At 40.5% G+C, this 26,360-nt stretch overlaps 1 protein-coding gene across 1 annotated transcript in view; it reads right to left on the reverse strand.

Moving 5' to 3' along the window:
• Positions 1-25,667, reverse strand: part of ZNF507 (zinc finger protein 507) — a 47,224-nt gene extending 21,557 nt beyond the window's left edge. Inside the window, exons 1-5 of the mRNA XM_082676076.1 lie at positions 25,531-25,667; positions 23,980-24,073; positions 15,998-18,132; positions 14,251-14,368; positions 10,514-10,628 (exon numbers count right to left, since the gene is read on the reverse strand). Coding sequence (XP_082532202.1) covers positions 10,514-10,628; positions 14,251-14,368; positions 15,998-18,130 — 2,366 coding nt within the window. The 5' untranslated portion in view covers positions 18,131-18,132; positions 23,980-24,073; positions 25,531-25,667. The remainder of the gene's footprint in view (positions 1-10,513; positions 10,629-14,250; positions 14,369-15,997; positions 18,133-23,979; positions 24,074-25,530) is intronic.
• Between the last annotated feature and the right edge of the window lie 693 nt (positions 25,668-26,360).

Below are 26,360 nucleotides of genomic sequence, written 5' to 3' on the forward strand. Positions count from 1 at the left end.
TTTGTATTATATGATTTGTTTACTTTTTCTTAGTTTTACCTATATGTATCCCTAACATATTGTTTATTCACATATTTTTGAGCATATAAATAGAATCACACTTTATGTATTCTTGTGTGACTTCTTTGTCTTGGCTCAATGTTTCTGAGATTCATTCATGTTAATAGGTATAGCTCATTTACCTCACAGGCTACCTGCTTTACTTTGATTTTTACCTCTGCAGTTTCTCAGTTTCCCTGATAGATGAACTATACATATAAACACTGTTTTAAATATTTACCTAGCATTTTAGTTATTGTCATTGGGAGAGCTGTTCACTTTATCTACTTTGGTATATTGTCTAAAACGGGAGCCCCTGCTTTTGGATGTTTAGATAAAATTGCTAAGCCAATTTCTGTCCTAACTCACCTGGTCAGCAAATGCGGTCTTTATTTAAACATTTCCCTGATTATATAATCTATATCCCTTATACAAAAAATATACAGGCAAGTTAAGTACAGATTCTAAAGAATCACTTGCATAATTTCCCAGTCTTTTTAAGGTACATACATAGATCTGAAGCAAAAGTGGAAAATACTACAGATTTTTAATCCTATTTTTGACAATGTTCCATAGTACTTTCTCAAGTTAAAAGTTATAAATTTTCAATGAGGTTTAATGTTCCACTCTATGAAAGTGTCATCACTTAATCGTTCTACTATTAGTACAAAGAATGTTTTTGATCTTTTAAACATTATAAACAATCTTGTAACAATTATGTTCTATATCTATTGCTGATTATTCTGTAGAATAAAGTCCATCCCCCCAACCCCCATAATCTTTAAGAATAATAAAGAAAAAATGAACACTCATAGTTAAGATATAGAATATTACCAGTATACCTTTGAAACTCCCTGTGTGCCCCATATTGATTGCCCCTCTTACTTTCCGAAAGGTAAGAAGGTTCCTGAACTGTGGGACATTGCCATTTTTAAGGCTTTTGACCTGTCAGCATTTACTACATTAGGGAGACACCAGGTATGATGAAATAAGCACATTTAAATTAATAATGGAGGGAATTCCCTGGTGGTCCAGTGGTTAGGACTCTGCGCTTTCCACTGCAGGGGGCACGGGTTCAATCCTGGTTGGGGAACTAAGATCCCACAAGCTGTGTGGCATGGCCAAAAATAAAAATTAAAATAAATAAATAATGGATATTTATAGAAGTAGTGAATCACATATTCCAGAAGTAAACACTCAAATTATTTTTAGAATAGTGTGTGGAGGACAAGTACACCTTAAAGTTTGAGAAAAGCTAAAATTTACAGTGAAATATTATGCATGGTCAGAAATGCTCTTTTCTAACAATTCAATGTAATCTATGAGCTAACCTAGAATCTACCACTTTCATTAGCTTTCCTAAGTAAACAATGCATATAGATGAAGCTTTTTACTTTCCAAGTTTCTCTCTCTCATTTTGTTGGACAAAGACTTATTTCTGTAAAATTTGCTGTTAATCAATATCCCTTAATATGAAGTCCTTAAAATTTTTTTTTTAAGGAGAGGAAAGGAGAGATAAAGCAAGAGCAGTGTGCTGAACAACTAAGTCCTAATTCTATGAGTACCTACCTTAGCCTGGTACAAAGGTTATTCTGAAGGGACACTTATAATGGTGAATATTCATTAAAAGATCTAAGTATGAAAAAAAAAAGTAGGAACAATCTGATAAGGGTAAGCATTTACTAAAATGATTTTTAACTGATTAGAGAAGGGATACTATAAGAGAACCTCAACTTCGAAGTTATGTAAAGGTGGCTTAAAATATATTTTTTCTCCCTTAGAATATATTTCCGTTGGCTAAAATATTATTTTCACATTTTCATTCCTTCTCCACTTTTCCTATACAATTCCATGGAGCAAACCAAATTCTCTTCGTTAAAAAAAAATTAGAACCACTATTATACTACTATCTTGTTCTATTCACTTCGCTGCACTCATTTTCTGAAATTATAGTTTACTTTTTTATTATCTATATTCTTTTATGAAGGTGTAATTTCCATGACCACGTGTTTTGTTGAGTCAGAAAAAGAACAGAAAGTCAATGTAGAAACCTGTGATATTGTGATTTATAATAATATGTATTTAGTCTTAGTCCCAGTTCTTGGCACAGGGCTCCTATAACCCTTGGAATCACCTAAGTAATGAGAGCAGTGAAGTCTTTCGTTATGTTAATGAGGTGACTTTTGGAAAGCTCCTAGGTAAACTAAGGATTGGGGCTGACTGCCAGAGGAACCAACCATGTGATTAGAGGGTAGGAACTTTCAGTCCAGAGGAGAGACTGGAGATTAAGTTCAGCCATCAAGGCCAATGATTTAATCAATGGTGCTTATGTAATGAAGTCTCCATAAAAACCTAAAGGATGGTTCAGAGAGCTTCCGGGTTGGTGAACACATGGAAGGGCTGGCAGAGTGGCATGTCCAGAGAGGGCATGGAAGTTCCACCTCTCCACAGAGTTTGCCCTCTGTACGTCTTCATCCAGCTGTACATCTGTATCCTTTATAATATCCTCTCCAGCAAATTAATCAAACCTGAGGAGGGAGTCACGAGAACCTCATTTACAGTTGATTTAAAACCTGATTTACAGTCAGCCAGTCAGAAGCACAGGTAACAACATAGACTTGTGATTGGCATCTGAAGTAACGGCAGTCTTGTGGGACTGGGCCCTTAACTGGTGGGATCTGATACTATCTCCAGGTAGAAAAGTGTCAGAATTGAATTAAATTTGCAGAACACTCAGCTAATATCTGCTGAGAATTGAGTTGCTTGGTGGTGTGGAAAACATCTGACATTGGAAAACCCAAGGTTTCTCAATCTGGCTAAAAAACTGACTGAATTTTTCTACAGGCTTTCTCCCATCGATAAAGGGTCAGTTACTTTAGTCCCAGAACCCCACAGAGATAAGGATGTGGTTAAACTACCCTATTTCCTTTGCCTGGGGCCTTACTTGGACATTACTCCAGGTCTGATTCAATTAGGAACTGTCTTGAGAGGTTAGGCAGAGGAAAGCAGAATGCGGATGTCCTGCAATATTCGAGGTGTGACTTGAACATACATGAAAAGACTGCAGGAGAAATTTTGCAATAGGGTTTGTCTTACCACATTCAATTAGTTTTCTATGCTTTAAAGGAATAAATAACTAAGGCCCAGAGAAGTAGCCATTTCAAATTTTGTGATGAACCCAAGAACTCTTTATGCCACTGAGAAAAACAAACTCCTTTAGTTCATTCCTTCCAAACAAAACATATATTTTCCCTCCAAATTAAACTATCAGCTAAACTGTTTTCCTTAAAACAAACTGAAGTTTTTCAAAGACTTGAGATTTTCCCCAAGCCAACACAATTGACTAACGATTCAACATGCCTTCAGATTAAAAGAGATTTAAGAAGTCTGCAAGTATGGTGGAAGTGATGGTATGTGGCTTCCAAGGGTAGGTCATAAAAGGTAATACAGCTTTTGTCTACTTCTTACCTAAGCATTCACTTTTGGAACTAGCACATCTGGAAAGTCCACGTGGAGAAATCATGTACGTGTTCCAGCTGAGGCCCCAGCTGACAGCCAGCATCAACCCCCAGACTGGTGAGGGAGGCTTCAGATGCCTGCAACCTCAGCCGTCTCAGTCACCTCCAGCCTTCAAGCCTTCCCTCCCGAGCCCCAGACCTCACAGAGCAGACACAAGCCACCCCTATAGTGTCCTTTCTGAATTCCTGACCCACAGAATCCCTGAGCAAAATAAAAGAGCTGTTGTTCCACACCACTAAGTTGGAGGTGGTTTGGTATGCAGCAGCAGTACGGCTCACGAAGAGTTCTCTCTGGCCAAGCAGGTACACGCAGAACGGCATAGCTGACAGGAGCAAGGGTTCAAGCCCTGGCTCTGCCACTTCTGAGACCATGGAAAATTGTTCAGTCCTTCCAGCCTCTGTTTCCATATCTACAACACTGGGGTAGTAATATTCCTAAGTACTGGGCTGTCATGAGGATTAAGTGAGCTGACACATATTGAGTACTTAGCACATTGCCTGGTCCATGAAAAACGTTCTAAAAAAAAGTTAGCTATTATTATTACTGTTTGTAATATGTTTATATTTACATAAAGACCAGACTTTTCACAATGACTGACCACACACAGGAGGCAACCCTGTCATTCCAAATGTCATTTCCATTGCTTAAAACCTTTCTGGATTTTTTTTTTCTTTTGATGTGGACCATTTTTTAAAGTCTTTATTGAATCTGTTACAATATTGCTTCTGTTTTATGTTTTGGTTTTTTGGCTGCGAGGCACGTGGGATCTTAGTTCCCCGACCAGGGCTCGAACCCACACCCCCTGCACTGGAAGGCAGAGTCTTAACCACTGGACCACCAGGGAAGTCCCTGGATTTTTTTTTAAGATTTTCCTTTTACTTTTTGTGTCATATTAGAAAATCAGGGTCATTAACACATAAGCACACAGGTTTTTTGACCCAGTTGATGTGAATCCCTGAAAATCAGGGTCATTATTTTATAAGCACACATTTTTACCCCTCCCTTCATCGTCTACCTTACTCACAAGGCTATTCAGAAAAATCAGCATCAACTTCAGAGTATAAAGACATGGAAGCCCTAACTACAAAGAAAAAGATTAACAAATTCGATTACATTAAAACTAGAAATCTGTGTTCTTCAAAAGACACCACTGAGAGTAGAAAGGCAAGCCACAGTTTAGAAGATATGTGCCATATACATAATAGACAAAAAAACTTGTATTCAGAACACATAAAGAACTGCTGCAAATCAGTCAGTAAAAGGCAGACCACCCAATAAAGAAATGTGCAATTAACAAATGAAAAGATGCTCAACGTCATAAATCATCAGGAGATGCAAATGAGAACCACAACAACATACACACCTACCAGAATGATCAAAATTCAAGACTGATAATACAAAGTGTTGATGAGGGTATGAACTGGTACAACCACTGTAAACTGGTATAACCATTTTGGATAACTGTTGACAATATCCACCAAACCTGAACATAGCACACCCTCACTACCCACATATTACACTCCTAGGTATAAACCAATGGAAAAGGAACCATTTCATATATGCACCAAAACATATGTAAAAGAGTATTCAAAATGGTGTTACTCACAATGGGGGAACATCTGGCAATAATCCAAATATCCATCAGTAGTACAATAAAAAAATAAATTGTGGTATAATCTTACAATGGAATACTATACAGTAATAAAAAGGAATGCATTAATTCTACACTGATTACACACAATGATGTTGAGTGAAAGAAGCTAGAAATAGGGACTTGCTTGGTAGAGCAGTGGTTAAGAATCCGCCTGCCAATGCGGGGGACATGGGTTCAATCCCTGGTCTGGGAAGATCCCACATGTCACAGAGCAACTAAGCCCATGCGCTACAACTACTGAGCCCACATGCAGCAACTACTGAAGCCCGCGAGCCACAACTACTGAGCACACGTGCCACAACTACTGAAGCCCACTTGCCTAGAACCCGTGCTCCGCCAAAAGAGAAGCCACCGCAATGAGTAGCCCCTGCTCACCGCAACTAGAGAGAGCCTGCACGCATCATTGAGGACCCAATGTAGCCAAAAATAAATTCATAAAAAAAAAGAAGGTAGACATAAAAGAATATGTACTGTATGGTTTCATTTATATTAAGTTCACAAACAGGCAAAACTAATTTATGATGTTAGAAGTCAAGATGGTGATCACCTGGGGGGGAATAGGGGGAAGTTAGTGAGTGGAAGGGCCAAGAAGAGGGTGCTGCTGAGGAGTTGGCAATGGTTTATTTCCTGGTTTGAGGAGTTACAAGGATGGGTTTACTTTGTGACCATTCATCAAGCTGTATGCTTTTAATTTATGCATCAAACTGTATGTTTTTAACTTACGCAATTTTCATGATATATACTGCCGTAAGTTATAAAGTGTATTTCAAAATTTTAAAGAGACAGAGACTTATCAATCAAATGCAATGTTTAGACCTCCTAATATAAACAAAATAACTCTAAAAGGATACTTTTGAAACATTTAAGGAAATATTGGGTATTTTGGGGCTGGGTATTAAAATAGAATTTGTATTAAAAAATCAACATACATATCTGGGTAGCTCTTCTACTTAAGGAAGAATATTACTACATATTTATTTTCAAAATATGATAAACTTATACAACCAGAGCCATTTTATAGATTAAAAAAACTGAGGTATACACATAATTACCAGTCATTTACTGAGTACCTACTATGTGCCAGGGAGTGTACTGAGTACTTCAGTCCAAAGACCATGTACTTCCCTCTGCCATGTTGTCCCTCCTACCCTCCGCCTTGCCATGTAGTTTTGGAACCTAAGTACCAATACAATTATGTTTCTAAGGGAAAATGGGTTCAATGCCACATAGTCAGGAGGAAACTTGGGAACCTGAGGAAGACGTTTTGTTGTCCCATCTCCATCTCTAGCCAGTCATTCACAAAGGTGGTATTGGGGGAAGGAAAGCAGGGGGAACTCTAGTACTGCAATATTAAACTAAACTGAAGACAATCCAATACCTGAAAATTCTGAATGGACCTTTTAGTAACTTTTGGGGTCAGTGTTATAAATATCAAGTATAACAATAACTGGTATGTGGTTTACTCAGAATGTTCCTTAATAAAGCACTGAAAAACAAAGTCTGCTGCATTTGGTAGGACTGGGATGGGATGATGCTTTTTTCATCTTTCCCTGTCCTAACATGGGAATGAAAAACAGCTCTCTTCCTTCTGCAATGAGGACAGGGTTTCTGAGATGACCTCATGACTTGATGAGCAGAAGAAAGGAACCAGGCCCTTCAATGCTCCAAGTAACATGATCGGTGCTTAATATATATAATCTCATTCAATCCTCCCTAAAATTTATGAGCTGAGCAATATTCTCACCAGGTTCATATGGGAAAGGAGGGTTAGCTTAGAATAACATCCCCAGGGTCACCCGGTTGGGCAGAGGTGGTGTATGGTCCAGGCTGAGACTAGAGCACGAGTGCTCCCCAAGACAGAGTCGCCTCCAAGGCAGTTAACACAGCATGGGGACCTCAGCTGTGACAGTATTTCTGCCTGGGTACAGCATCTCTCTTGTTAAAAAAAACAAACAAAAAAAAACCTAATAAGCTTCCTGTCCACGAACAGAATTACTCTGTTTCCCAAATGATGAGAGGTCAACGTTTTTTTGTGTGTATGGTTAGACAATGAATCAGTGAGAAGGGGTAAGGATAAAAACTGGGCCCAATAACTATTAGACAGCTACCATTTATGGGGTGCTTATGATGTGCCAGGATCTTACATATGGTATTTAATTTAGTCCTTACAACAGTCCTGTAAAGCAGGTGTCTTAATTATCCTCATTTTAGAAATGACAAGGCCAAGCATAGAGAAGTGAGATAGTTTGCCCAAGGGGACAAATGCCATAAGTCAGAGAGCTCAGATTCAGTCCCAGGACTATGTGCTCCCAGAGCCAGGGCTCTGATACATGAAGCTATACTGCCCAGATCACACGAATGGGCTCAGTGAAGGACCAGTATGGCAACATAAAAGCAAAGGCAAGAGAAAAGAATAGTTATCAATACTGCAGAAACAGGCACATAACAGGCACATTAAACACACACAATCAACCTGTTCTGCCCTCATGCAAAGACTACATGTGGTGTAGCGATGCACTCTCACTCTATAAGAAATTTATCACTGCTACTTGTGAGCACGTTTCTTTACAAAAAGTAGGGAATGAGAAATGCACAGGGTAGGCACCCTGAGAAAACAAGTCTCAACTCTGACCATAAGTGTACTAGGCAGCAGAACTGAGTGAAGCACAAATGAAATAAGCCAGAAAAACTACTGTGATTAAATTAGATATCAAGAAGGCTGTGCTTCCTAGCTAAGCTTAAGGCAAACAGTATGTGACAATGAAGAGAAAGTCCCAGAAACATACTGGAATAGAACATGTTAATCCATAATGCTCTGTAGACGGCAAATCCCACGAAGACAAAGAAGGATAAGTATTTAAAGTATTTAAAGAAGGTTAAAAGAAGAGTCACAAGATTCGAAAGTTGGAAAATAAGTCTTACGTGAAAGGTAATAATTACATGGAGGGGTTGGTATGACAACATTTTTTCTAAGGCACTCAGGCCAAACCCAGTGAGACAGTGTGAACAAATCTGGAAAATAACATACTGAGACTTCTCTGATGTAACAGGAAGAAGATTCTCACAGGATGTTGCCCATTGGAAGGAAGTCCCTAGGACAACTTGCAACCAATCCTATGAGTGTGAGTATTTTAAGAACATGAGAAAACATAATCCCTAAAATAGCAAAAGCTATCAAAATGAGTCTTTTAGCTTAAGACTAATCTATTCAGGTGGATGTGAAACTCTCTTCTACAGAACCAGAATCAATCATTAACCTCCTTCATAAATCTATCATAATTGTATATTTGAGAGTTTACTTGTTCATTGCCTAAAGCTTCAAGATGGCAGGGATGATACCTTTTTTTTCCTTTTTGTCCTCTGTGAAATCTGGGCCACCATCAGGATGGGATGATACCTTTTTATTGTGACAACAGTCTAAGAGTCTAACACAGCCCCTGGAACATAATATTTGCTCAATAAATATTTCTCAGTGAATTTCAACGAACAGTCTAGTTCTAGACCCAGAGAATGTTATCTTATTCTTGCCTGGATTACATGGTATGTCATTAAATTTAAGAACAGACACCTGAAATATAAAGACAAGGCTTTCTCCTCATATCAGATGAACTAGTGTCCTCCATTTCCATCACGCTCTCCTAAATATTTCCTAGTGTAAATGATACATGTTAAATACTACCTAGCATGCTTCATCTACAATGTATGGCATTGAGCTATTGTTAATAATGGTTAATGGCCTTAATAATAGGGGGAAAATCTTTCTTAGCAATCCCAGTTTTAAAAATATTTGAAATAAAAATAGAGACAATGACACAACATCAAACAGCTTCCATGGAGCTACAAAACTTTTTGCAAAGAGATACACTGCCTGCAAAGTGATTATAAATAAGTCTGCTGGTTAGCGAATTAAGTGTGTATTAAATATTTAAAACCGTATACATATATATAGAGAGAGAGCCACACTATGGGATCAAACAATGGCATTTTAAGGCATAGTCTGTCAGGTTTTCATTTACATATTAATACAGTAACTTTCCCACAGTGACCTGTGTCATACCTATAAAACCTGGGGAGAGTGTTAAAACACGAATCAAGTTTTGTTAAGGGGTTAAAAGAGCTCATGCCACTGCCTAGCACTCACTATTGGTTATGGTGACTGGCTTAACTCTGAGTGGAAGCTTGATGTTCCCTCACAGCTGCAAGTAGAACAAATTGCTCTGTGACAGCTGGACAAACTATGCAAAATATCTGCATCTTTACTATACTTAAACAACAAGCAGTTTATTCTCAAGGGGCAAAGTTTATTTAAGAAGTAATTATTTCTATTTATCAGCCTATCTTGATCAACTGAGAATGCCTATATTTTCTGAATACGTATTAGAATTGGCTTTTGTAAAAAATCAAGTGACAAAATTAAATTAAATGACCTTACTCTACACGATAGATTTATTTTCAAAAACAGAATCTTTCATAGGGAATTTTATTACTTTTAAGTTTTAAGAATCTTTTGCTGGAATATTGAGTACTTAACTGCCAAATTATTTTTTTTTTTTTTTTTTTTTTTTTTTGCGGTACGTGGGCCTCTCACTGTTGTGGCCTCTCCCGTTGCGGAGTACAGGCTCCGGACGCGCAGGCTCAGCGGCCATGGCTCACGGGCCTAGCCGCTCTCCGGCATGTGGGATCTTCCCGGACCGGGGCACAAACCCGCGTCCCCTGCATCGGCAGGCGGACCCTCAACCACTGCGCCACCAGGGAAGCCCCAACTGCCAAATTATTGAAATGTACTCTAAGCACTGAAAACTGCTATGAGTTTATACCCACATGAAACTGACGGATATAGACATCTTCTTATATTGCAACTAGACAAAATCTAGTCAAAAATAAGCCCAGGGCTTCCCTGGTGGCGCAGTGGTTGAGAGTCCGCCTGCCGATGCAAGGGACACGGGTTCGTGCCCCGGTCCGGGAAGATCCCACAGGCCGTGGAGCAGCGGGGCCCGTGAGCCATGGCTGCTGAGCCTGCGCATCTGGAGCCTGTGCTCCGCAACGAGAGGCCGCAACAGTGAGAGGCCCGCGTACCGCAAAAAAAAAAAAAAACAAAAAAAGCCTATCATCCTAAGACTCAAGCTTAAAATTCATATTCTTTAACAAAGTAAGCAATACTCATGAAACCAGGAAGTGAAAGTTTCTTCGTGCTTAACCTATGTTTAAACAACTGCTATGAATTTTTAATTACTTCTACTTTTTTCTTTACTATAGAGTATTGTAACACAAGTATTAAAACTCTAGGATCATCACACTTACCTATAAGGCTTATCAGAATTATGGATTCGTCTGTGGTTTCTGACACCAACGTACGTTGTACTTGTATAATCGCATACATCACATCTATACTGTTTCTGGACCGACGACTTATTCCCTGGACAAAGTATTTCACAGTTTTAGTGACGTGCTTTGATTAGATTAAAATGACAGCATTTACATTCCATTGTAAATGAGTATGTATACCACACAGTACTAACATTTCAATGAAGGCTTTCTCACTGTTTAATAAAGTTAACAAGTTTGAATGTAGCTTTACAGGTTCTCCTACATCTGCACTATCAGTGGATATAAAGTGAATATCATCTGATCTGTAAACATAGATACATTGGGTTAGCTTCTACATAACCTTGTACAAAATTCTAAAATATAATGAACCTGATGCCAGCTGCCCTGCTGATTGTGTAACAGGTGAATTAACCAGAGATACACTGTTAATTTGAAAGGTGTTAGTCTAATCAATATTGGATATATTGTCTTAAGGAAACATTGACTTGCCAACAAGCTGTAATACTATAATACAACATTATAAAGCATGGCTACAAAGCATATCTAACAAACTCAATATAAAAAGCCCAAAGCTTTTTCACTCTGTAGGTTTCCTTTGTTTATAACTGTCAGCTATCAAAGCAACAACAGAAGGGAAAGCAATGGCAAAGTATTAAGTGCTATTTAATGTAGTATAATTATACCTAGTAAACTGACAGCTTACAAGGACTAACATGAATATGCAGCTCTCCGAAATCCAGGAAACATGGATCCATGGGAACAGGCCTTGTCACTAAACTCACTCTGCAACAACAGGGCTGGGGAATTCAAATCAGGGTAAGCTTGAGGCAATACAAGCAGAATGAGTTGGTCATAGGAAACTGTTCCTGAAGATACTCAGTGATTTATTTACGCTTCTGTCACCACAAAGTCCACAGCCTATTCATAGCCTGACTGCTTTATATTCAGAAACAAAGCAAGCATAGAAGCTGAAGAACAAGACACGACAGGAAGAAAGCTTAGGTAGAACACAGCACACACTGCATAAAGGTAAAAGTGGTGATACAAAAGAAAACCCACATGGAAATTTTAGCAAAACAAAGAAAATCCTTAGGTTAAATTTAAGCTTTCTAAAATTAAGATTTCTTTTGCTAGTAACTATTTTTGCCAGGCAGAACAAAATGTCCTGATTTCCTGGTATAAATCTGTAACATTAATACACACACTAATCATAATTATAATCTAAGTATTGCTCTTAATTGGTATGTTAAAAACTTGGACTTGATAAGTGGCACTGCTCCAGATACAGTTAAAAAAAAAACAAACTCTGAAAAAATGAAGTGTGAAATATTGGATAATGGTTTTGTGTGAGAAATATTACAGATCAATGACAACTAATAAAAATGACAGATGGAAAAACTTAATATAGCACAGAATGAGAGCCTGTGCTACTTCAAGCAACTGTTTCCAATGGAAAGAATATTGGATTTAAATTTCAAAAACTTGGGCTTAGTCTCTGCTCTGCCACTTAGTACCAATGTGATCATGGGCAAATTATTTCACCTCTTAAGGACTCAGTTTATTCATCTACAAAATGGAAATACTGGAACCTCCCAGCATGGTTTGGTAAGCCCAGGGGCATGTTGTACTCCTCCTTCACCGCAGTCTGTACGTTACCTGCATGTCTGGGTCAAGTCTGACCCATCACTAGCTGGAGACTCCCTGAGGGTAGGGATCTGCCTGTTTTGCTTACACAGAATCCCCAGGACTTGGCAAATTACAGATTTACAATAAAGAACAATTTAATTAAATTTCATGAAGAAACATCATATGAAAGTGCTTTGCCCAGAGCTCTCACAGCACCTGTGGTGTTTGCTGACATACCTGTCAGTACAGTTTTGGGTTCCTCACTGGGCTGGGTACCTCGAAGGCAGTGACACCTCCACCGCACTCCAAGCACCTAGCACAGTATCCAGCTCAAGATGGGCACTCCACGCCTTCTGGCAGAACAAATGTCTGAGGTACTATTACATTGGATCTCGAAGTCAAAAACGTGCCACAAGTTATCAGTGCTATTGTGATGGATGAAGACTGGAAGCCACAGAAGCATGCATCTCCCCTCTTGTTTAATTAGTTTATTAAAGGGTTAAAAAAGTTTTGATAAACATGAATTATTTTTATCTTCTTTGTAGGCTAGAAACTTGTTCTTTGGCCTGAAAACTAGATTTTGAGAAATCTAATACCGAATCAATAAAGTATCAGTATAGATGTAAGTACGCTGGAGGTTATCAGCCGTCTGAATTGTTACACTACCACGATAGAGAACAGCAAATAGAGCCAAGTGGAGGTGTGGGGGTGGGGAGGAGAGGCATGGCAAGCAACTTAAAATCCATACGTGTAGCCCTAAGAAACAGAGCATGTGCCACAAAGAAGAGAGGCTGCAAAATGGAATGTGGTGGATAGACGCTAATGCCATGAAGCTCAAATTGGTTATTTTAATTTTGAGCTGACATTTCAATATTTTTAATTCAAATTGTGCATTTTAATTTGTTAACCCATTTGGCCAGTTTAAAATTTTTGTTTTTAGAGATGGTGCTAGAAAAGACATATTCTACCACTGGTAGTAACCACAGTTGGGGCCACTGAGTGAGTAGTACTTACTTTATTCCTTCATTAGGGATTTATGGCCCAAAGATATCAAATGTTTTAATGTCTCCTTTAAAGGGGATATGGAAACATAATGAATTAAAATAAAAGGAGGCATTTAGGGCTATTTTGTAAAAAGGAAACAAAACAGTTTTAGCTCAGCCATCTATGGCAGGAACAGATGCTATGTCATAAACTCCTTTTGTTTTGGATAGTTTTACAGGGATGACATCTGTTTGACAAGGGAATTTTGGTGCTGCAGCGGTATCAAAATTAGTTCTTTCAGAAACATTCTAGAACCAGTTTTGCTTTCTGGGGTCAGTTTAATGAAACATTATGGTAAAACACTTTACTCTGCAGTTGTTCCTAACTTTAATTCTTAGGAAATCTAAAAAGGAAAGTCACTCCAGTATATTTTACTTCCCATAAACACTATGTACTACACTTGAGACATTTAAAGTATATCAATTTAAGTGAGATGATGCAAGGAAGCACAGCTTATTACACTTTAATTCTCCGGATGTGGCATCTGCCTTTTCATGGAACTCTAATTAAATCTTTTGATTCTAATATTCCTATTAGCAGAAACTCGGCTGACTGATACCTAACCAGTACATAAAAACAGCCTGTGTTGTTTTTTTAAATAATGCAGATGAAATCTGGCAGTTACACTTGGATAAGAATAAGATCACAGCAGGAAGCCTCAGTTAAAGATTGAGGTGGGGGCCTACCATCTGCAAAAGCTATGTTCTCAGTGGGTCAGCTGGTACTGAGAAAGGAAAGGAGGCTTTCTTTCTGTGCTGCAGCTTCCCTGGCTTGCTGGCATGTCATCTCAGGGTTTCTGCTGTACTTGGCTCTTATAGGACAGCATACATTGCAGAGTATATCTACCTATATACAGTTGAGGCTGAGTACTTACTAATACAGTACTTCATTTAGTACTCAGAGATAAAATTCACTCACACAGTTTAAAAATAGAGGCATATAGATGGAGCTTTAGTCCTGAAAATAACCCACATGACAACGAAGGGCATTTTTTACTTCATGTGCTAATCAATATCGTCTATACAAAAAAATGCAGATACCTTCCTGAACACATTTTCCATCAGTTTTATCACTGGAAATTCTTGACTCATTAGAAGTTGCTATTGACAAGGTATCTGGAAGACTGTGTTGCTCTCTCTCATGGTTCCTCAGTTGACTCTAAAAAATTGAGAGAAATTAATATTTAATTTTTAATAAACATATTTACACAGTTACTAGGAGGCTGTAGAAGGAGTTAACTGCTTTCGTCGCCTAGTACCTAGAACACGCTACCAATATTTAAAAATCAAACGTGTTAAAAGATTACTTGAAACATTTGACAGCTTATGGAAAGAAATACACTAAGGAAAACACAATCTTATCAAAAAGGCAGTTCCTCTTTTCACATTCTCTGAAAGGAAGCCACCACTGTCTTAGGGAGTGCTTATGCATGGCATGTGTATGCTTCCTGAAACACTGGTGAGCCTAGAGGAAAGAGCAGAGTGTTCAGAATAACTCAGTACTTTCACAAAAATAAATCCAATCAGTTAACTTCTGCACTTCAGCTGATTTCTGCCTTTAAATATCAACGAAATTTGTAAAAGAGACTTAGTTGGAACTGCGACTCCAAGGACATCTTCCCCCTTACGCCCACCCCCATGAATCAAGAGTGCAGCAGCGGGCTTCCCTGGTGGTGCAGTGGTTGAGAGTCCGCCTGCCCCAGTCCAGGAAGATCCCACATGCCGCAGGGCGGCTGGGCCCGTGAGCCATAGCCGCTGAGCCTGCGTGTCTGGAGCCTGTGCTCCGCAACGGGAGAGGCCACAACAGTGAGAGGCCCGCGTACTGCAAAAAAAAAAAAAAAAAGAGTGCAGCAGCAAAAGCAGCTCCTGGAACTTGCCTTTGCAGCCCATTTGAATGGCTACTTGTCCAGTGGCCAGAGGCCATTTCAGAATTTCATGAGAGCAATCCAAGAGGCAGTGAATCTCAGACTCAAAGGCTTTTTAATTCCTGCTTACCTGTTTACTACCAGCTGGACCCCAACTCTGGCTAATCTGAGAAAAAAGTCGACATCCCAGTTAGCCCTTTACAATACACTTTTTTCCCCCGCAAACAGTCAACTGGCATATTGAAGAAAAGTTCTAAACCAATGATTCAATGAACACAAGTTGCCTTTACAAAAACAGTATTTTCATACTGGTTGCTGGTTTTAGGTAGCACTTAAAATGAAAATCATGGTACTTGAAGGTACTGTAAACTTCCCATAAAATATAACATACATGGCTCTATTTCCACTGTGTTGTCTTTCATTAAGTCCCATACAGTCCATTTTTGCTTGTGCAAGGATATAAATCACTGTTGGTTGGTTGTGTAGCAGCTGAAGTGAATGACTTGCATTTTGGGGCCACGTAAGATGAAAAATAGGTATTTTTTTGCATCGATCACATAGGGTTAAATTTGTGTAAGTCAAATGAGTGTACGATGTTCCTCCACTGTACATCCCTTGTAATTCCCTTGCACTTTAAAATCAACACACTTTAAGAAAGATATACACTTGGAAACACTAAACCAATAAACACAGGGCCTGTTAAGGAGGCAGCAGGCAGGGGGAAAAAGTCCTACACCAGACGACCCAGACTTCAGTCCCAACTTTAATACTAATTAGTTGGGATCCCATGGGCAGATTACCAAACTTTTCTGGGGCTCAGTTTCCTTACCTATAAAATGAGGTGGGTGGACTGTATCTACAAAGCTCCCTCCATGCTCTAAAATTCTAAGGTTCTCCGAATGATGTCATGAACCAATGCTTACCTTATAATGGAAGGATTCTTCACACTGCTTGCACTGGTATATTCTTGTTTTACAGTGGTTGATCATATGGCTCTCCAGGTCTTTGCTGTTGTCAGCTATGTGCTCACAGATAGGACACTGATAGGGCTGTCTCTGTCGATGGACTCGCAAGTGCTGCTTGATGTAGCCCTTGTTACCGCTGGCGTAGTGACACAGGCGGCAGCGGTAGGGCCGGTCAGCGTTTGGGATGTACTCCACGACGTTGCTTCCTGACAAACTTGTATCACTGCTGGGTTGGCACTGGGCATTATCCTGCAATTCTTTCAAAATGTCATCATCGGAAGCGTTTTGGTCTGTCCTTTCCCTTAATTTTTCAATCACGGTGAGTAAGGACATGCTGATGCCTGTCTTAACTTGCCCATCTGACAATTCCTGCCTACCCTCTGGGAGTGCTACTAAGGTAGAGTTGCTTTGGTTGAAACTAGTCAATCCCTCCGAAGAGCTTTTAAGTGGTGACATCATTTTAGAATACGTTGCCAATGTACCATCTACTTGCCTTTGTCCAGTGTCTGGATCTAAAAGCTTTATATTCCCGTAGTGCCCAAGGTTGGCTCGTGTTAGCTCTGCAGCTCTTATAGGCATGGTGACCAGGGCTTCTGCAGCTAATGAGTGTAGTCTGAGAGACTCAGAATTTGTCCTTCTTCGGCCTGGTGGGGCATTCTCATCAGTAGTCAGTCCTTTATTTATTAACTCACTGTCTTTCTTCTCTGTATTGCTCCAGCCTATGATCAGCCCCCCAATATCGACAGTGCATTTATCAGCATGATAGACTTCATCTCTTCCTTCACATCCAATCTTGGCTTCTGTCTGGCTTAAGGTTTTCCCCTCTTCAATTTCAGCATTCATGAGGAAATGTTTCTGCGAAAGAGTCTCTTCAGCACTTGGCAGACGCTCCACTATCACATTAACATGACCTTTTTTATTTGGGCTACTGCTAATGATTTTCTGTGCTGATGAAAGTAGGCTATCAGCAACCAGGTTCTCCTCTGCGTCCGAAATCACCTCCAGCATTTCTTCCTCATTAGGGTCAAGGGTAACTGACTGACTTAGATGAACACCCCCTTCCACACTCTGTTCTAAAGGAGACGAAGATGATAATGACTCTGAGCTGCAAATCTGCACTTGTACTGTCGGCCCGTTGTGGATACTCAGTTCATTGTCTCCAATTGCAATGACTACTGCGTGGACCCCACCAGGTGCAGCGGCCACTGAAGAATCCAGCAAGCCTAGGGGCTCATTTTCATTTTCAAATATTGGATAGGAGCAATCAACCTCCCCAGCATGTTTCCAAGCATGTGTTTTCAACATTCTCTGCTGGCCACAAGTGTAACTACAAAACAAGCATCGATACATGCCATACTGTTCATAGGCATACCACTTCCTCCTACCCATTTCTGCCACAGATGCCGTTTGGATGGTATGAGTCTGTGGGCTGTCCACACTGACTGGGATGTCAGGAATGGTTTCATTATTTCTTCCTGAGGTTCTCTGACACAAAGAGTTGGTGGGGCTTACGCATTGCTGGGCTTTGGATTGAGTGTGACTGTTGGCATCGTTTTCGTGGTCATTTACCACATGAGCTTCAAGTTCCTCTTGGCTTTTAGATGTAATATGGCACTCTGCGCACATTAGTATCACTTCATTCTGCTGACCGTGCTGCTTGATATGATCTTTTAACACAGAAAAAGATGATGACAGAAACTTACAAAGGCTACACTGGTAAGACATAGCCTTCCCATCGTTCTGGGCAAGAGAGTCAGGGGTAAAATGTATTTGTGACATCTCAGCCCTTCTATTATCAGCAGCAGGTGACTGGGTTACTTTAGCTGGAATCTCACAAGATTCTTGACTTTCAAGAGAGTGTGTTGCAGCACTTGAACGTGACCGTTTTTTGCCAATTAAAAGACATTTTTGTGACTTTTCATGTTCCACTATCTTGCTTAACTTCTGAATAACATGGATTAATGGATCTGTTTTAGCTTTTCTTTTTTCATCAACTTCCAGTGATGAACTGATGACAGTTTTGGCAGTCAACATAGCTTCCTGTTTCCCGATACCTGGCACCAACATGGCGACACTGCTGCTTTCTTCCATATCTAAAAAGGAGAATATATGACAGAAAGAATCACCAGGTTACAGTATCATTACAGGCATATAATTCAGGAAATCTAAACTACTCTTAAATTTAAGCTAATCTAAGTATTTTCTAACCTGGGAGTTCCATATCAATACACCTGGCTATCCTCAACAGAGACTTAAATTGCTTACAATTTTTCTTTGGAATGCTGTCCCCTATCAAGACTGATGATTGAGGTGTTTCCATCCTTCATTTCTTTCTTTGGAAATGACTTTTAACAATCTACATCTCCTTTTTTCTCCACTTTCTTTCCCCTAGACATCTAGCTGGACCTAATCAGTACTCCTTCTCTTTTGCACAATGCCAGGAAAAAAAAAAAAAAAAAAGACTGCTATTCCATTATCAAAGGAATACAGCCATTCCCAGGGCATGTGGAATCACCTCAAGTTATTATGAAATACTATTCTGTAAAGCCAACACATGACTGATACAATTCTTGGGAGCCAACTTCTTGCACCAAATATAATTGTGGTTTTATTACTAAAAGCATGTTTGTTTGTTTTTTCTCCCTAGATCTTTGGAATTGTGAAAATATGGGCATGTAACCTATTGTAAAGGGAACAGTGTATTTTGAGAAGTATTATGCAAATGAAACTAAATAAAAGCAATGATCCAGTTCCTTCTTTTACTTCCTTTGATTTATTTTCCTGAAGATAAACCACAAACTATGCTGTGGTTTTTTCTAGAGGTCATATTAGTGGCTAACTATTACTCATACACACATACATTTTTTTTTTCTGAAAGGGAAAGGGGTATCGGAGAAGGAAAAAATTGATATCCTAGTCGTGTTATAGGTCTAAAAAAGCACAGAGGCCTTAAAAAAGTCATTTCCTACAGGTTATCTGTAGGTTGTAGTAATGTGTTATGGCCGAGGAAGTCATTAACATAAAATGCTTATCTTTCAGCCTAAATCTTGAACACTCTATTTCCTGGCACTACTTTCATTTCAAACATTTCCTTTGGCTTAAAGTGAGATTAATTTGTTGACCTGGATCACATTTTTAAGTTTAGACTTTTTTCCAGCAACAAGTTTTGTTTTTCCACATTTTAGGTGCATTCTGGAATCTTACTCACAACATTCAATAAATGCCAGCTAAATTTCTAGTGGCACTAGCTACAGACCAAAGATCGTACTGTTCTTAAACCTCAGTCACAGGCTCTGAATTCTCTTCAGGAGGCGAATCCTGGCTCCTCTTCCCTCAAACGGCTGAATCAACATATAGGGGCCCTTTAGCCACTGCCAAGATCATACCTAAACTCCTGCAAGACCTCACCAGTGCTCTGACCAGCTGCAGGCCCAGTTCTCCCACATCAACTGACAGCAGTTATGGATTTTCCTCTCTTATTTTCTACTCTTTGTGGCACACTAACTTTTCTATACCCAGATCCATGTCATGCAAAAAGGTAAACATTTTACTCTCAGCTTCTTTAGTACTACTTCTTCCCTCTGTCCTGATACCCTGCTCTGTGCGATCAGCTTTTTTCTCTTCCACTAGTAGCTGCACTCCCAGCAGGGAATGCATTCCACAGCCATTACAACAATGACGGCTATGCCAGCTCCCCAAGGCCAGTGGCCCTTTAGCCACTGTCTCCCCTAAACAACCTGAGGGCATTACCTCAAAAGACTATCTCCTTTATACCTTTCTCAAGTAGGAAGAACAGAAATGTTTTTAAATCTCTACACTCAACCTTAAGTTACTAAAGAAGGGACCAGTGGGGGAAACAATTTGTTTGTTTAGAAAAACCCTTTGTTACTTCATAAGTCACCTTACTGCCCAAGAATTCCACATTTTTAGGCCAAGGGAAGCTTTGGCTCTTCTTGTGATTACTGATTTCCCTCTAGGGTCATTCACTTAAGGCTTTATTTCTCTCAATTCAATTGTTAAATGCAAATTTCTTAAATATTTAATAGCTAATAGGAATCCCTGAACATTTAATTTCTTACATAAGATTTGGTGCAGTACTATAGATGGAAGGTCTCCTTCCCATGAAATGTGACATCCACGTAGGCTGACTGATAATCTGGAGGTTAACCAGTGAATATTTGCTCAACAGACTTTGCACACCCACAGGGTTACAAAGGTGACTCATTATCCTTCTTCTATTTAATGACATAATAGGAGGGAGTCAGAGCAGTGCAAATTTGCTCCCCGTGGATATTTCAGTGTGTACCTTAAAAAGAAAGCAAAATGAAGAAGAGGAGTTCATCTTATCTCAAGAAAAAGACTAATACAAAAGAATCTGACAAAACATTCAGATTTTAAAGCTGTGTCTGCTCAGGCATTAAGAGCTAATGGAAATCTGCAGCAGATGCTCCAATTTTCCCTGAACATTTATGTAAGTATCTCATTTTAGAGGCTGCATACATTTGAGGATAAGTACGGAAATGGCACCTATAAAACAGATATGACAACATAAAATACATCAAGAAACACCTGAAAAAGCATTTGGGGTCCACATGGCAAAGTCGATGCACAAGTCTCATTAATACAAAAGGCTTTGTTAAAAAAGGTTAGATAAACAGCTCATAATAAAGTATACACAGAGAGGAAGTTAAGTTGAATATTGGCCAACTCAAATTTTTCACCAAAATTTCACTTAGGCCACCAATGTGCGTGTACGTGTATGTGTGTGTGTGTTGAATACATATGGGATTACATGTTGTGAAGTAAAATTTGAATAATAAAAGAGATAAAAATAAGGAGTACAGATTCAATCCTAGTGGCTCAAGATTGCCGACAACCTGGATTATGATAATCTGCATACTATCCATGACCTCCAAGAAGAGATCAAGGTGAATGAAACCTAAAAAAAAAAAAAAAAATTACCAAGGGGGAGTGGGGGCGAGTGAACAGGTTGAGGATATAAAATAAGAACAGCAAATTTTCTAGCTGGAATCATGAGCATCTAGGAGTTCATTATATTATTCTTTCTACTTGTGTAAATGTTTAAAATTTTTAAAAATAAAAAGTTAAAGGACTTCCCTTGTGGCACAGTGGTTAAGAATCTGCCTGCCAATGCAGGGGACATGGGTTTGATCCCTGGTCCGGGAAGATCCCACATGCTGCAGAGCAACTAAGCCCGTGTGCCACAGCTACTGAGCCCGTGCTCTAGAGCCCACGAGCCACAACTGCTGAGTCTGCATGCCACAACTACTGAAGCTCGTGTGCCTAGAGCCCATGCTCCACAACAAGAGAAGCCACCGCGATGAGAAGTCTGTGCACCGCAATGAAGAGTAGCCCCCGCTCGCTGCAACTAGAGAATGCCCCCGTGCATCAACGAAGAACCAACGCAGCCAAAAATAAACAAATTTATTTATTTATTTATTAATTATTATTATTTTTTTTTGCGGTATGCGATCCTTTCACTGTTGTGGCCTCTCCCATTGCGGAGCACAGGCTCCGGATGCGCAGGCTCAGCGGCCATGGCTCACAGGCCCAGCCGCTCTGCGGCATGTGGGACCCTCCCGGACTAGGGCACGAACCCGTGTCCCCTGCATCGGCAGGCGGACTCTCAACCACTGCACCACCAGGGAAGCCCAAATAAATTTATTAAAAAAAACATTTTGTACAAGGCACCAAGCCAAGTACCAAGAAGAATTGAAAAATTTTTAAATTTATAATACTCACAGAGTTTAAAACTAAGTTAAATGGATAAGACTAACATATTTAGAAGTTAAAAAGAATTAACACCTTTAAAATAACCCAGCTGTACACAAGGTGAAATAGTCAGAAGGCAACATCCAATGACCAAATCCTAACAGAGACTGAAGAGCTCATTTTGGTCTAGGGAGGGAAGAAAAGGCTTTTTGAAGAGGTAAGATGCACACTGTATTCCAAAAGAAGAGCATGCTGGACGTCACCCGTTTGCCCCTCTGGGCTGTCTCCTCTTTTCCACTCTGCTGTCTATCCCAGGAGGGATTATATCATTAGGCTCCCACGCCCTCTGGTTGAGTTATGCCAATGGGGAGCCATGACAGGAGATAAGAAGGCAGCAAAGGGAGATCAAGACATTCATTTCCCTGGTTTCCTCCCTCTAGGTCACCTTGAAGTGGCTGTGTTCCTCAACAAAAGGCCATTCTCTCCAGGCAGGCTATTCTACAGGAGTCTCCCTTCTCCTGGTGCCGCTAGCTCCAGGTGACAGAGTTATCCCCGTGGTTTGCCTATACAAATCCTACACCTTTATAAGTATCTTTGTAAATACATCCTCTCTGAATTATCCTCATCTGAGAGTGCCACTTTGCTTTCTTGGAATTTGCTGACAAGAAAGCAGCTGTAACATCAGATTTTCAGAAGCGAGAATAAGCATGCTATCTAGGGATTAGTGAGAAGATCAGTATGGCTGAACAATAAGGTTTACTAGGATGAGGAAAGACTACAGGCATCAGCAAAACACGGGTTTTCTCGTTTGGAATCTTTAGACATAACATTCGACCAAATATATCAAATTGTTATAAATAAATAAACAAAAACAACAACAACAAAAGTTGTATCCCAAGCCAGAAAAGTTCTACAGCCTTCTCCACTGAGTCTCAAGTCTTCCCTAAACAACGGACTCCCATAGGCAAAAGCTTATAATTAATGTCTTTCCCAAAAATAGAGCCAAATTATTTCAGTAGTCTTTATTTCCTTACAATTTGCTATTTGGTTTATTTGTACATCTAATTAGTTCCTTTCAGTTATAGCAGTATGGTTATCATATGTAAAATCAAGTTGAACAATTCATGGGGGCTTGGGTAGAACTAGAGAAAGGCCGTAATTTTCTGTGAACGTACAAAGACAGTTCAGTATGTTATATAAAGAACCTTTTCTTTCAGACTAAGAATTTGTTCTTTCCAATTAGAAAAAAATTGTGTTATAGAAGTAACGGCCAATTCCTCGTTCTTCCGTATTATCGTAATTGTAAAATATAAAATGTTCATTTTGCTCCAGCCAAAAGAAGGCAGGGGACATAGCTCATGGGTCCCTCTCCTAGAGGAACCTCAGCTGTGTGACCTTAGGCAAGTCACTGTTTCTGAGCATTTTACATTCTACAGATGTAAAACAAGAGTTGTGCTGGATGAACTTTCATGTTCCTGTCCTATAAACTGTCTATAAAAAGTTACCTTGAAACTGCTTACACGTTATTTATAGATTTACCTTACTAACGTCAGCCGTAATTTACTTGAATTAAAATCTCCTTAGCTTAATTATTAATTGCCCACCAAGAAAAAACCAAGTGCAAATATCAAAGTATATGAATTTCATAGTATAAAATTTCTTAGCTGGCATCTAGCCTGAGAGAATATTTGAATTTCGCAGCTGCAATTAAGACACAAGGTCTAACTAATGTTAACCAATATTCAGATTTAACATTTCCTGAGCACCTATAACGTGCCCAGCAATGTGCAGGAGACTACCAAAATAAGTAAGAGGGAACCCTTGCCCTTGAGGTGCTCACAGACCAGAGAGTCGTGCCAGTGTAGATTCTGTGTATTACTCATGAAATTCCTGGTAATACTGGCCTCTTTATTTGCAGATAAGGAATCTGAGGTTCACAGATGCAAAGTAATAGCTAGTTTAAGAACTGGAATCCAAGCCTATCTGATTCTAAATCCATCCTTTCTTAATACACCAATTTTCCTCTTAATTCTCAGTGTGAACAAAAAAATGTATAAAGTATAAATAATGAAAAGAGCAACAGCCTCTTACAGCTAGGCAGTATCAAACATGTATGTTTGAGCTTCATTAAGTCTTTGGGACAGGCTAGGTGGGTGTTACACAACTCTACAAATAAGGAAACACTCAGTGCAGTTTAAGTGACTTACCCAAGGTTACATGGCTGTTAAGTGGCAGAGCCTGTGTCTTTCAAATCAATTCCCGAAATTAATACAGTCCCCTGGATCGATCTTCAAAATCCAGCTGTGGCCAAGAACGAAAGTACATAGTATCAAACATTTCTCTTTCTTGGTGAAACAAAGTAATGATTTTTTTTCTGGCAGTGAAAAATTGCCCAATATTGCATGTCAAAAAGAAATTCAGAGGAATGTCCACGCAACCCATTACGTGACGCAAATTTACATAATTTACCTAACAAGCAGATTTCAGGATTTTGCACCAGTTAGAAAAAATAGCTCTGGAAACTTCTCCAATAATTGTGCATTTTATGTTTTAGCTCAGAATTTATCTAATTAACTCAAAATACTATTGGTTTTTCTGATAACACTTTCTAATAAATAAGAAACAATAAATTGTATATTGCCATTTTAATCTTAACCAGAACTACAATCTAAAGGGTGACTGCAAACTTCCAGCAATTCTACAACTGAACGGCATCATGAAAGATAAAACACAGTGGACTGACCTATGTATCTTCTAAGGCACTTTCCTGCCCTGGTCCTACATTTCTTTCCTACTGTTTCTTATACTACCTAGAATGAATCTAAAAGATCAAAGAATGGTATTCATTTCACCTAGAATGCAACTTTATCGATTATGGTTAAGTAAATAGTTTACTGCCAGGGCAGAAAGCACGTATTTGGCTTTCCCCTGAAATTAATTTTAAACGAGTTAGTGAAGTAAAGAAATGAAGGGCCAGGCATTCTCTTTTAATCAGTAATGCAACCCATACACTGAATCAGAGCAGAGTACTGAAGAAAGTACAAACTCAAAGAACAAATTCAATTACTGATAAATCCAGTAATTGCCGGATAGGAGAGATGCAGACTGGCAGCAAATTACAGCCCACTGCAGTACTAAAAAGATCGCCTACGGGGTGGGATGGTGGCCTCTGCCTAATTAATCATCCAGGCCTTCCACACACAAACCATTCACTACGGATGCCCCCAGGTCTTACACGGTGGGAGCTTTTCCCAATGATCTCCGTGATCTCTGGGGAGACCACTTCAGGGAGGAGGTTCGAAATTGGTGCAGAACACCAGAACGGCGTCTGTGTACTAGCTTTTCCTACACCAAGCAGTGGCTTGGGAGATGCGGGTTGAGAAAAGTAATCAACAGACGCGGTGAGGACACCGTCGTTCGCTCCATCCCAAAAGGCCTAAGCTGTTGCACACGTGCAAAGGGGAGGGAAGCGATACCCGGCGGGCCTGCTTGCGGGCCAGGCTGGTGAGAGTACGCGGGCAGCGGCAGGTTCCCCCCCAACCCCCAAGGTGCAGGGCAAGCCCGGGGTCTCCACAGGCCTTGCTGTGCGCGGCACAGAGGACTGAAAAGGGACAAGGAACCTGGGGCATGTGGCCAGCATCGGGCGGGTGTCTGCCGGCTGAGGAGGAAGCCGGCGCCGGTAGAGGCCTGAGGGGAGGACGCACATGGTCGGCGGCGGCGCTAACAGCGGGCGGAGGGGCGGCCCCGGGGCGCGGTACCTGCGGTCGGGCGGCGGCTGCTGCTTCCGCGAGCCTCCTTTGGCCGGCCAGGAGCCCGGCCGTGCCCTCACCCTCGTCCTCGCCCACCTCTCTCCCTGCTCTTTTCCCTCTTTCCCCCAGCTTTTCCCTCCTCATCCGGAGCTCCAAAATGGCGGCGCTTGGGACGGATCACGTGAGCCGCGGGCAGGGTCAGGTGACCCGAGTGGCGGGCGGAGGGGGCGGGGCGATGCTCAGGCCCCGCCCATGGGCATCCCGGGACGCCGGCTGGGCGGGCGCAAAGAGGATACCCTGCCAGCTCACTGCAATCCCTGGCTCCTGGGTGAGCTTAAGGCGCGGGTTGTCGGGCTCCCACGGCCCAAGCGTGGCCTTCTGAGTGGTCGTTGGGTCTAGAAGTCAGTGAGTGCTCACTTTGGAGTCTCCCCACGTCGCCCAAACCTGCTGTGGGCTAGGTTTCCTTTCCCTCATTGGCTCTCAGCAGTGGGCGTTGACATTCTTTACAGCCCTATGCTTCTGAATTTGTTACAGCTTTTGGTTGGGCTATACTTTTTTGTGGGGTTCTTGGCTAAAATGTAGAGGTGCTACCTAGGTTCATGGCTGGACTTCAAGTGTGCCTGGTGAGGGGCAGAGCTGGCCCTGGGAAATCTGTTTGCTGGAGAGATTGAGGATTTTGAGGGAAAGAACTCATCCTGAGAGTTGTAGGACCAGACTTGATAGCTTGCTTCACCTGGTAGCACAAGCTCAGTCCTCTGAGGGCACCATGGTGTTGGTCATTTGGATCTGTTTTATGACATACATGCCAGCTTTATAAGCAGTCCTGTTTCCATCCCACT

The sequence above is a fragment of the Grampus griseus genome, assembly GCF_964374135.1.
Source record: "Grampus griseus genome assembly, chromosome: 19".
NCBI lineage: Eukaryota > Metazoa > Chordata > Mammalia > Artiodactyla > Delphinidae > Grampus > Grampus griseus.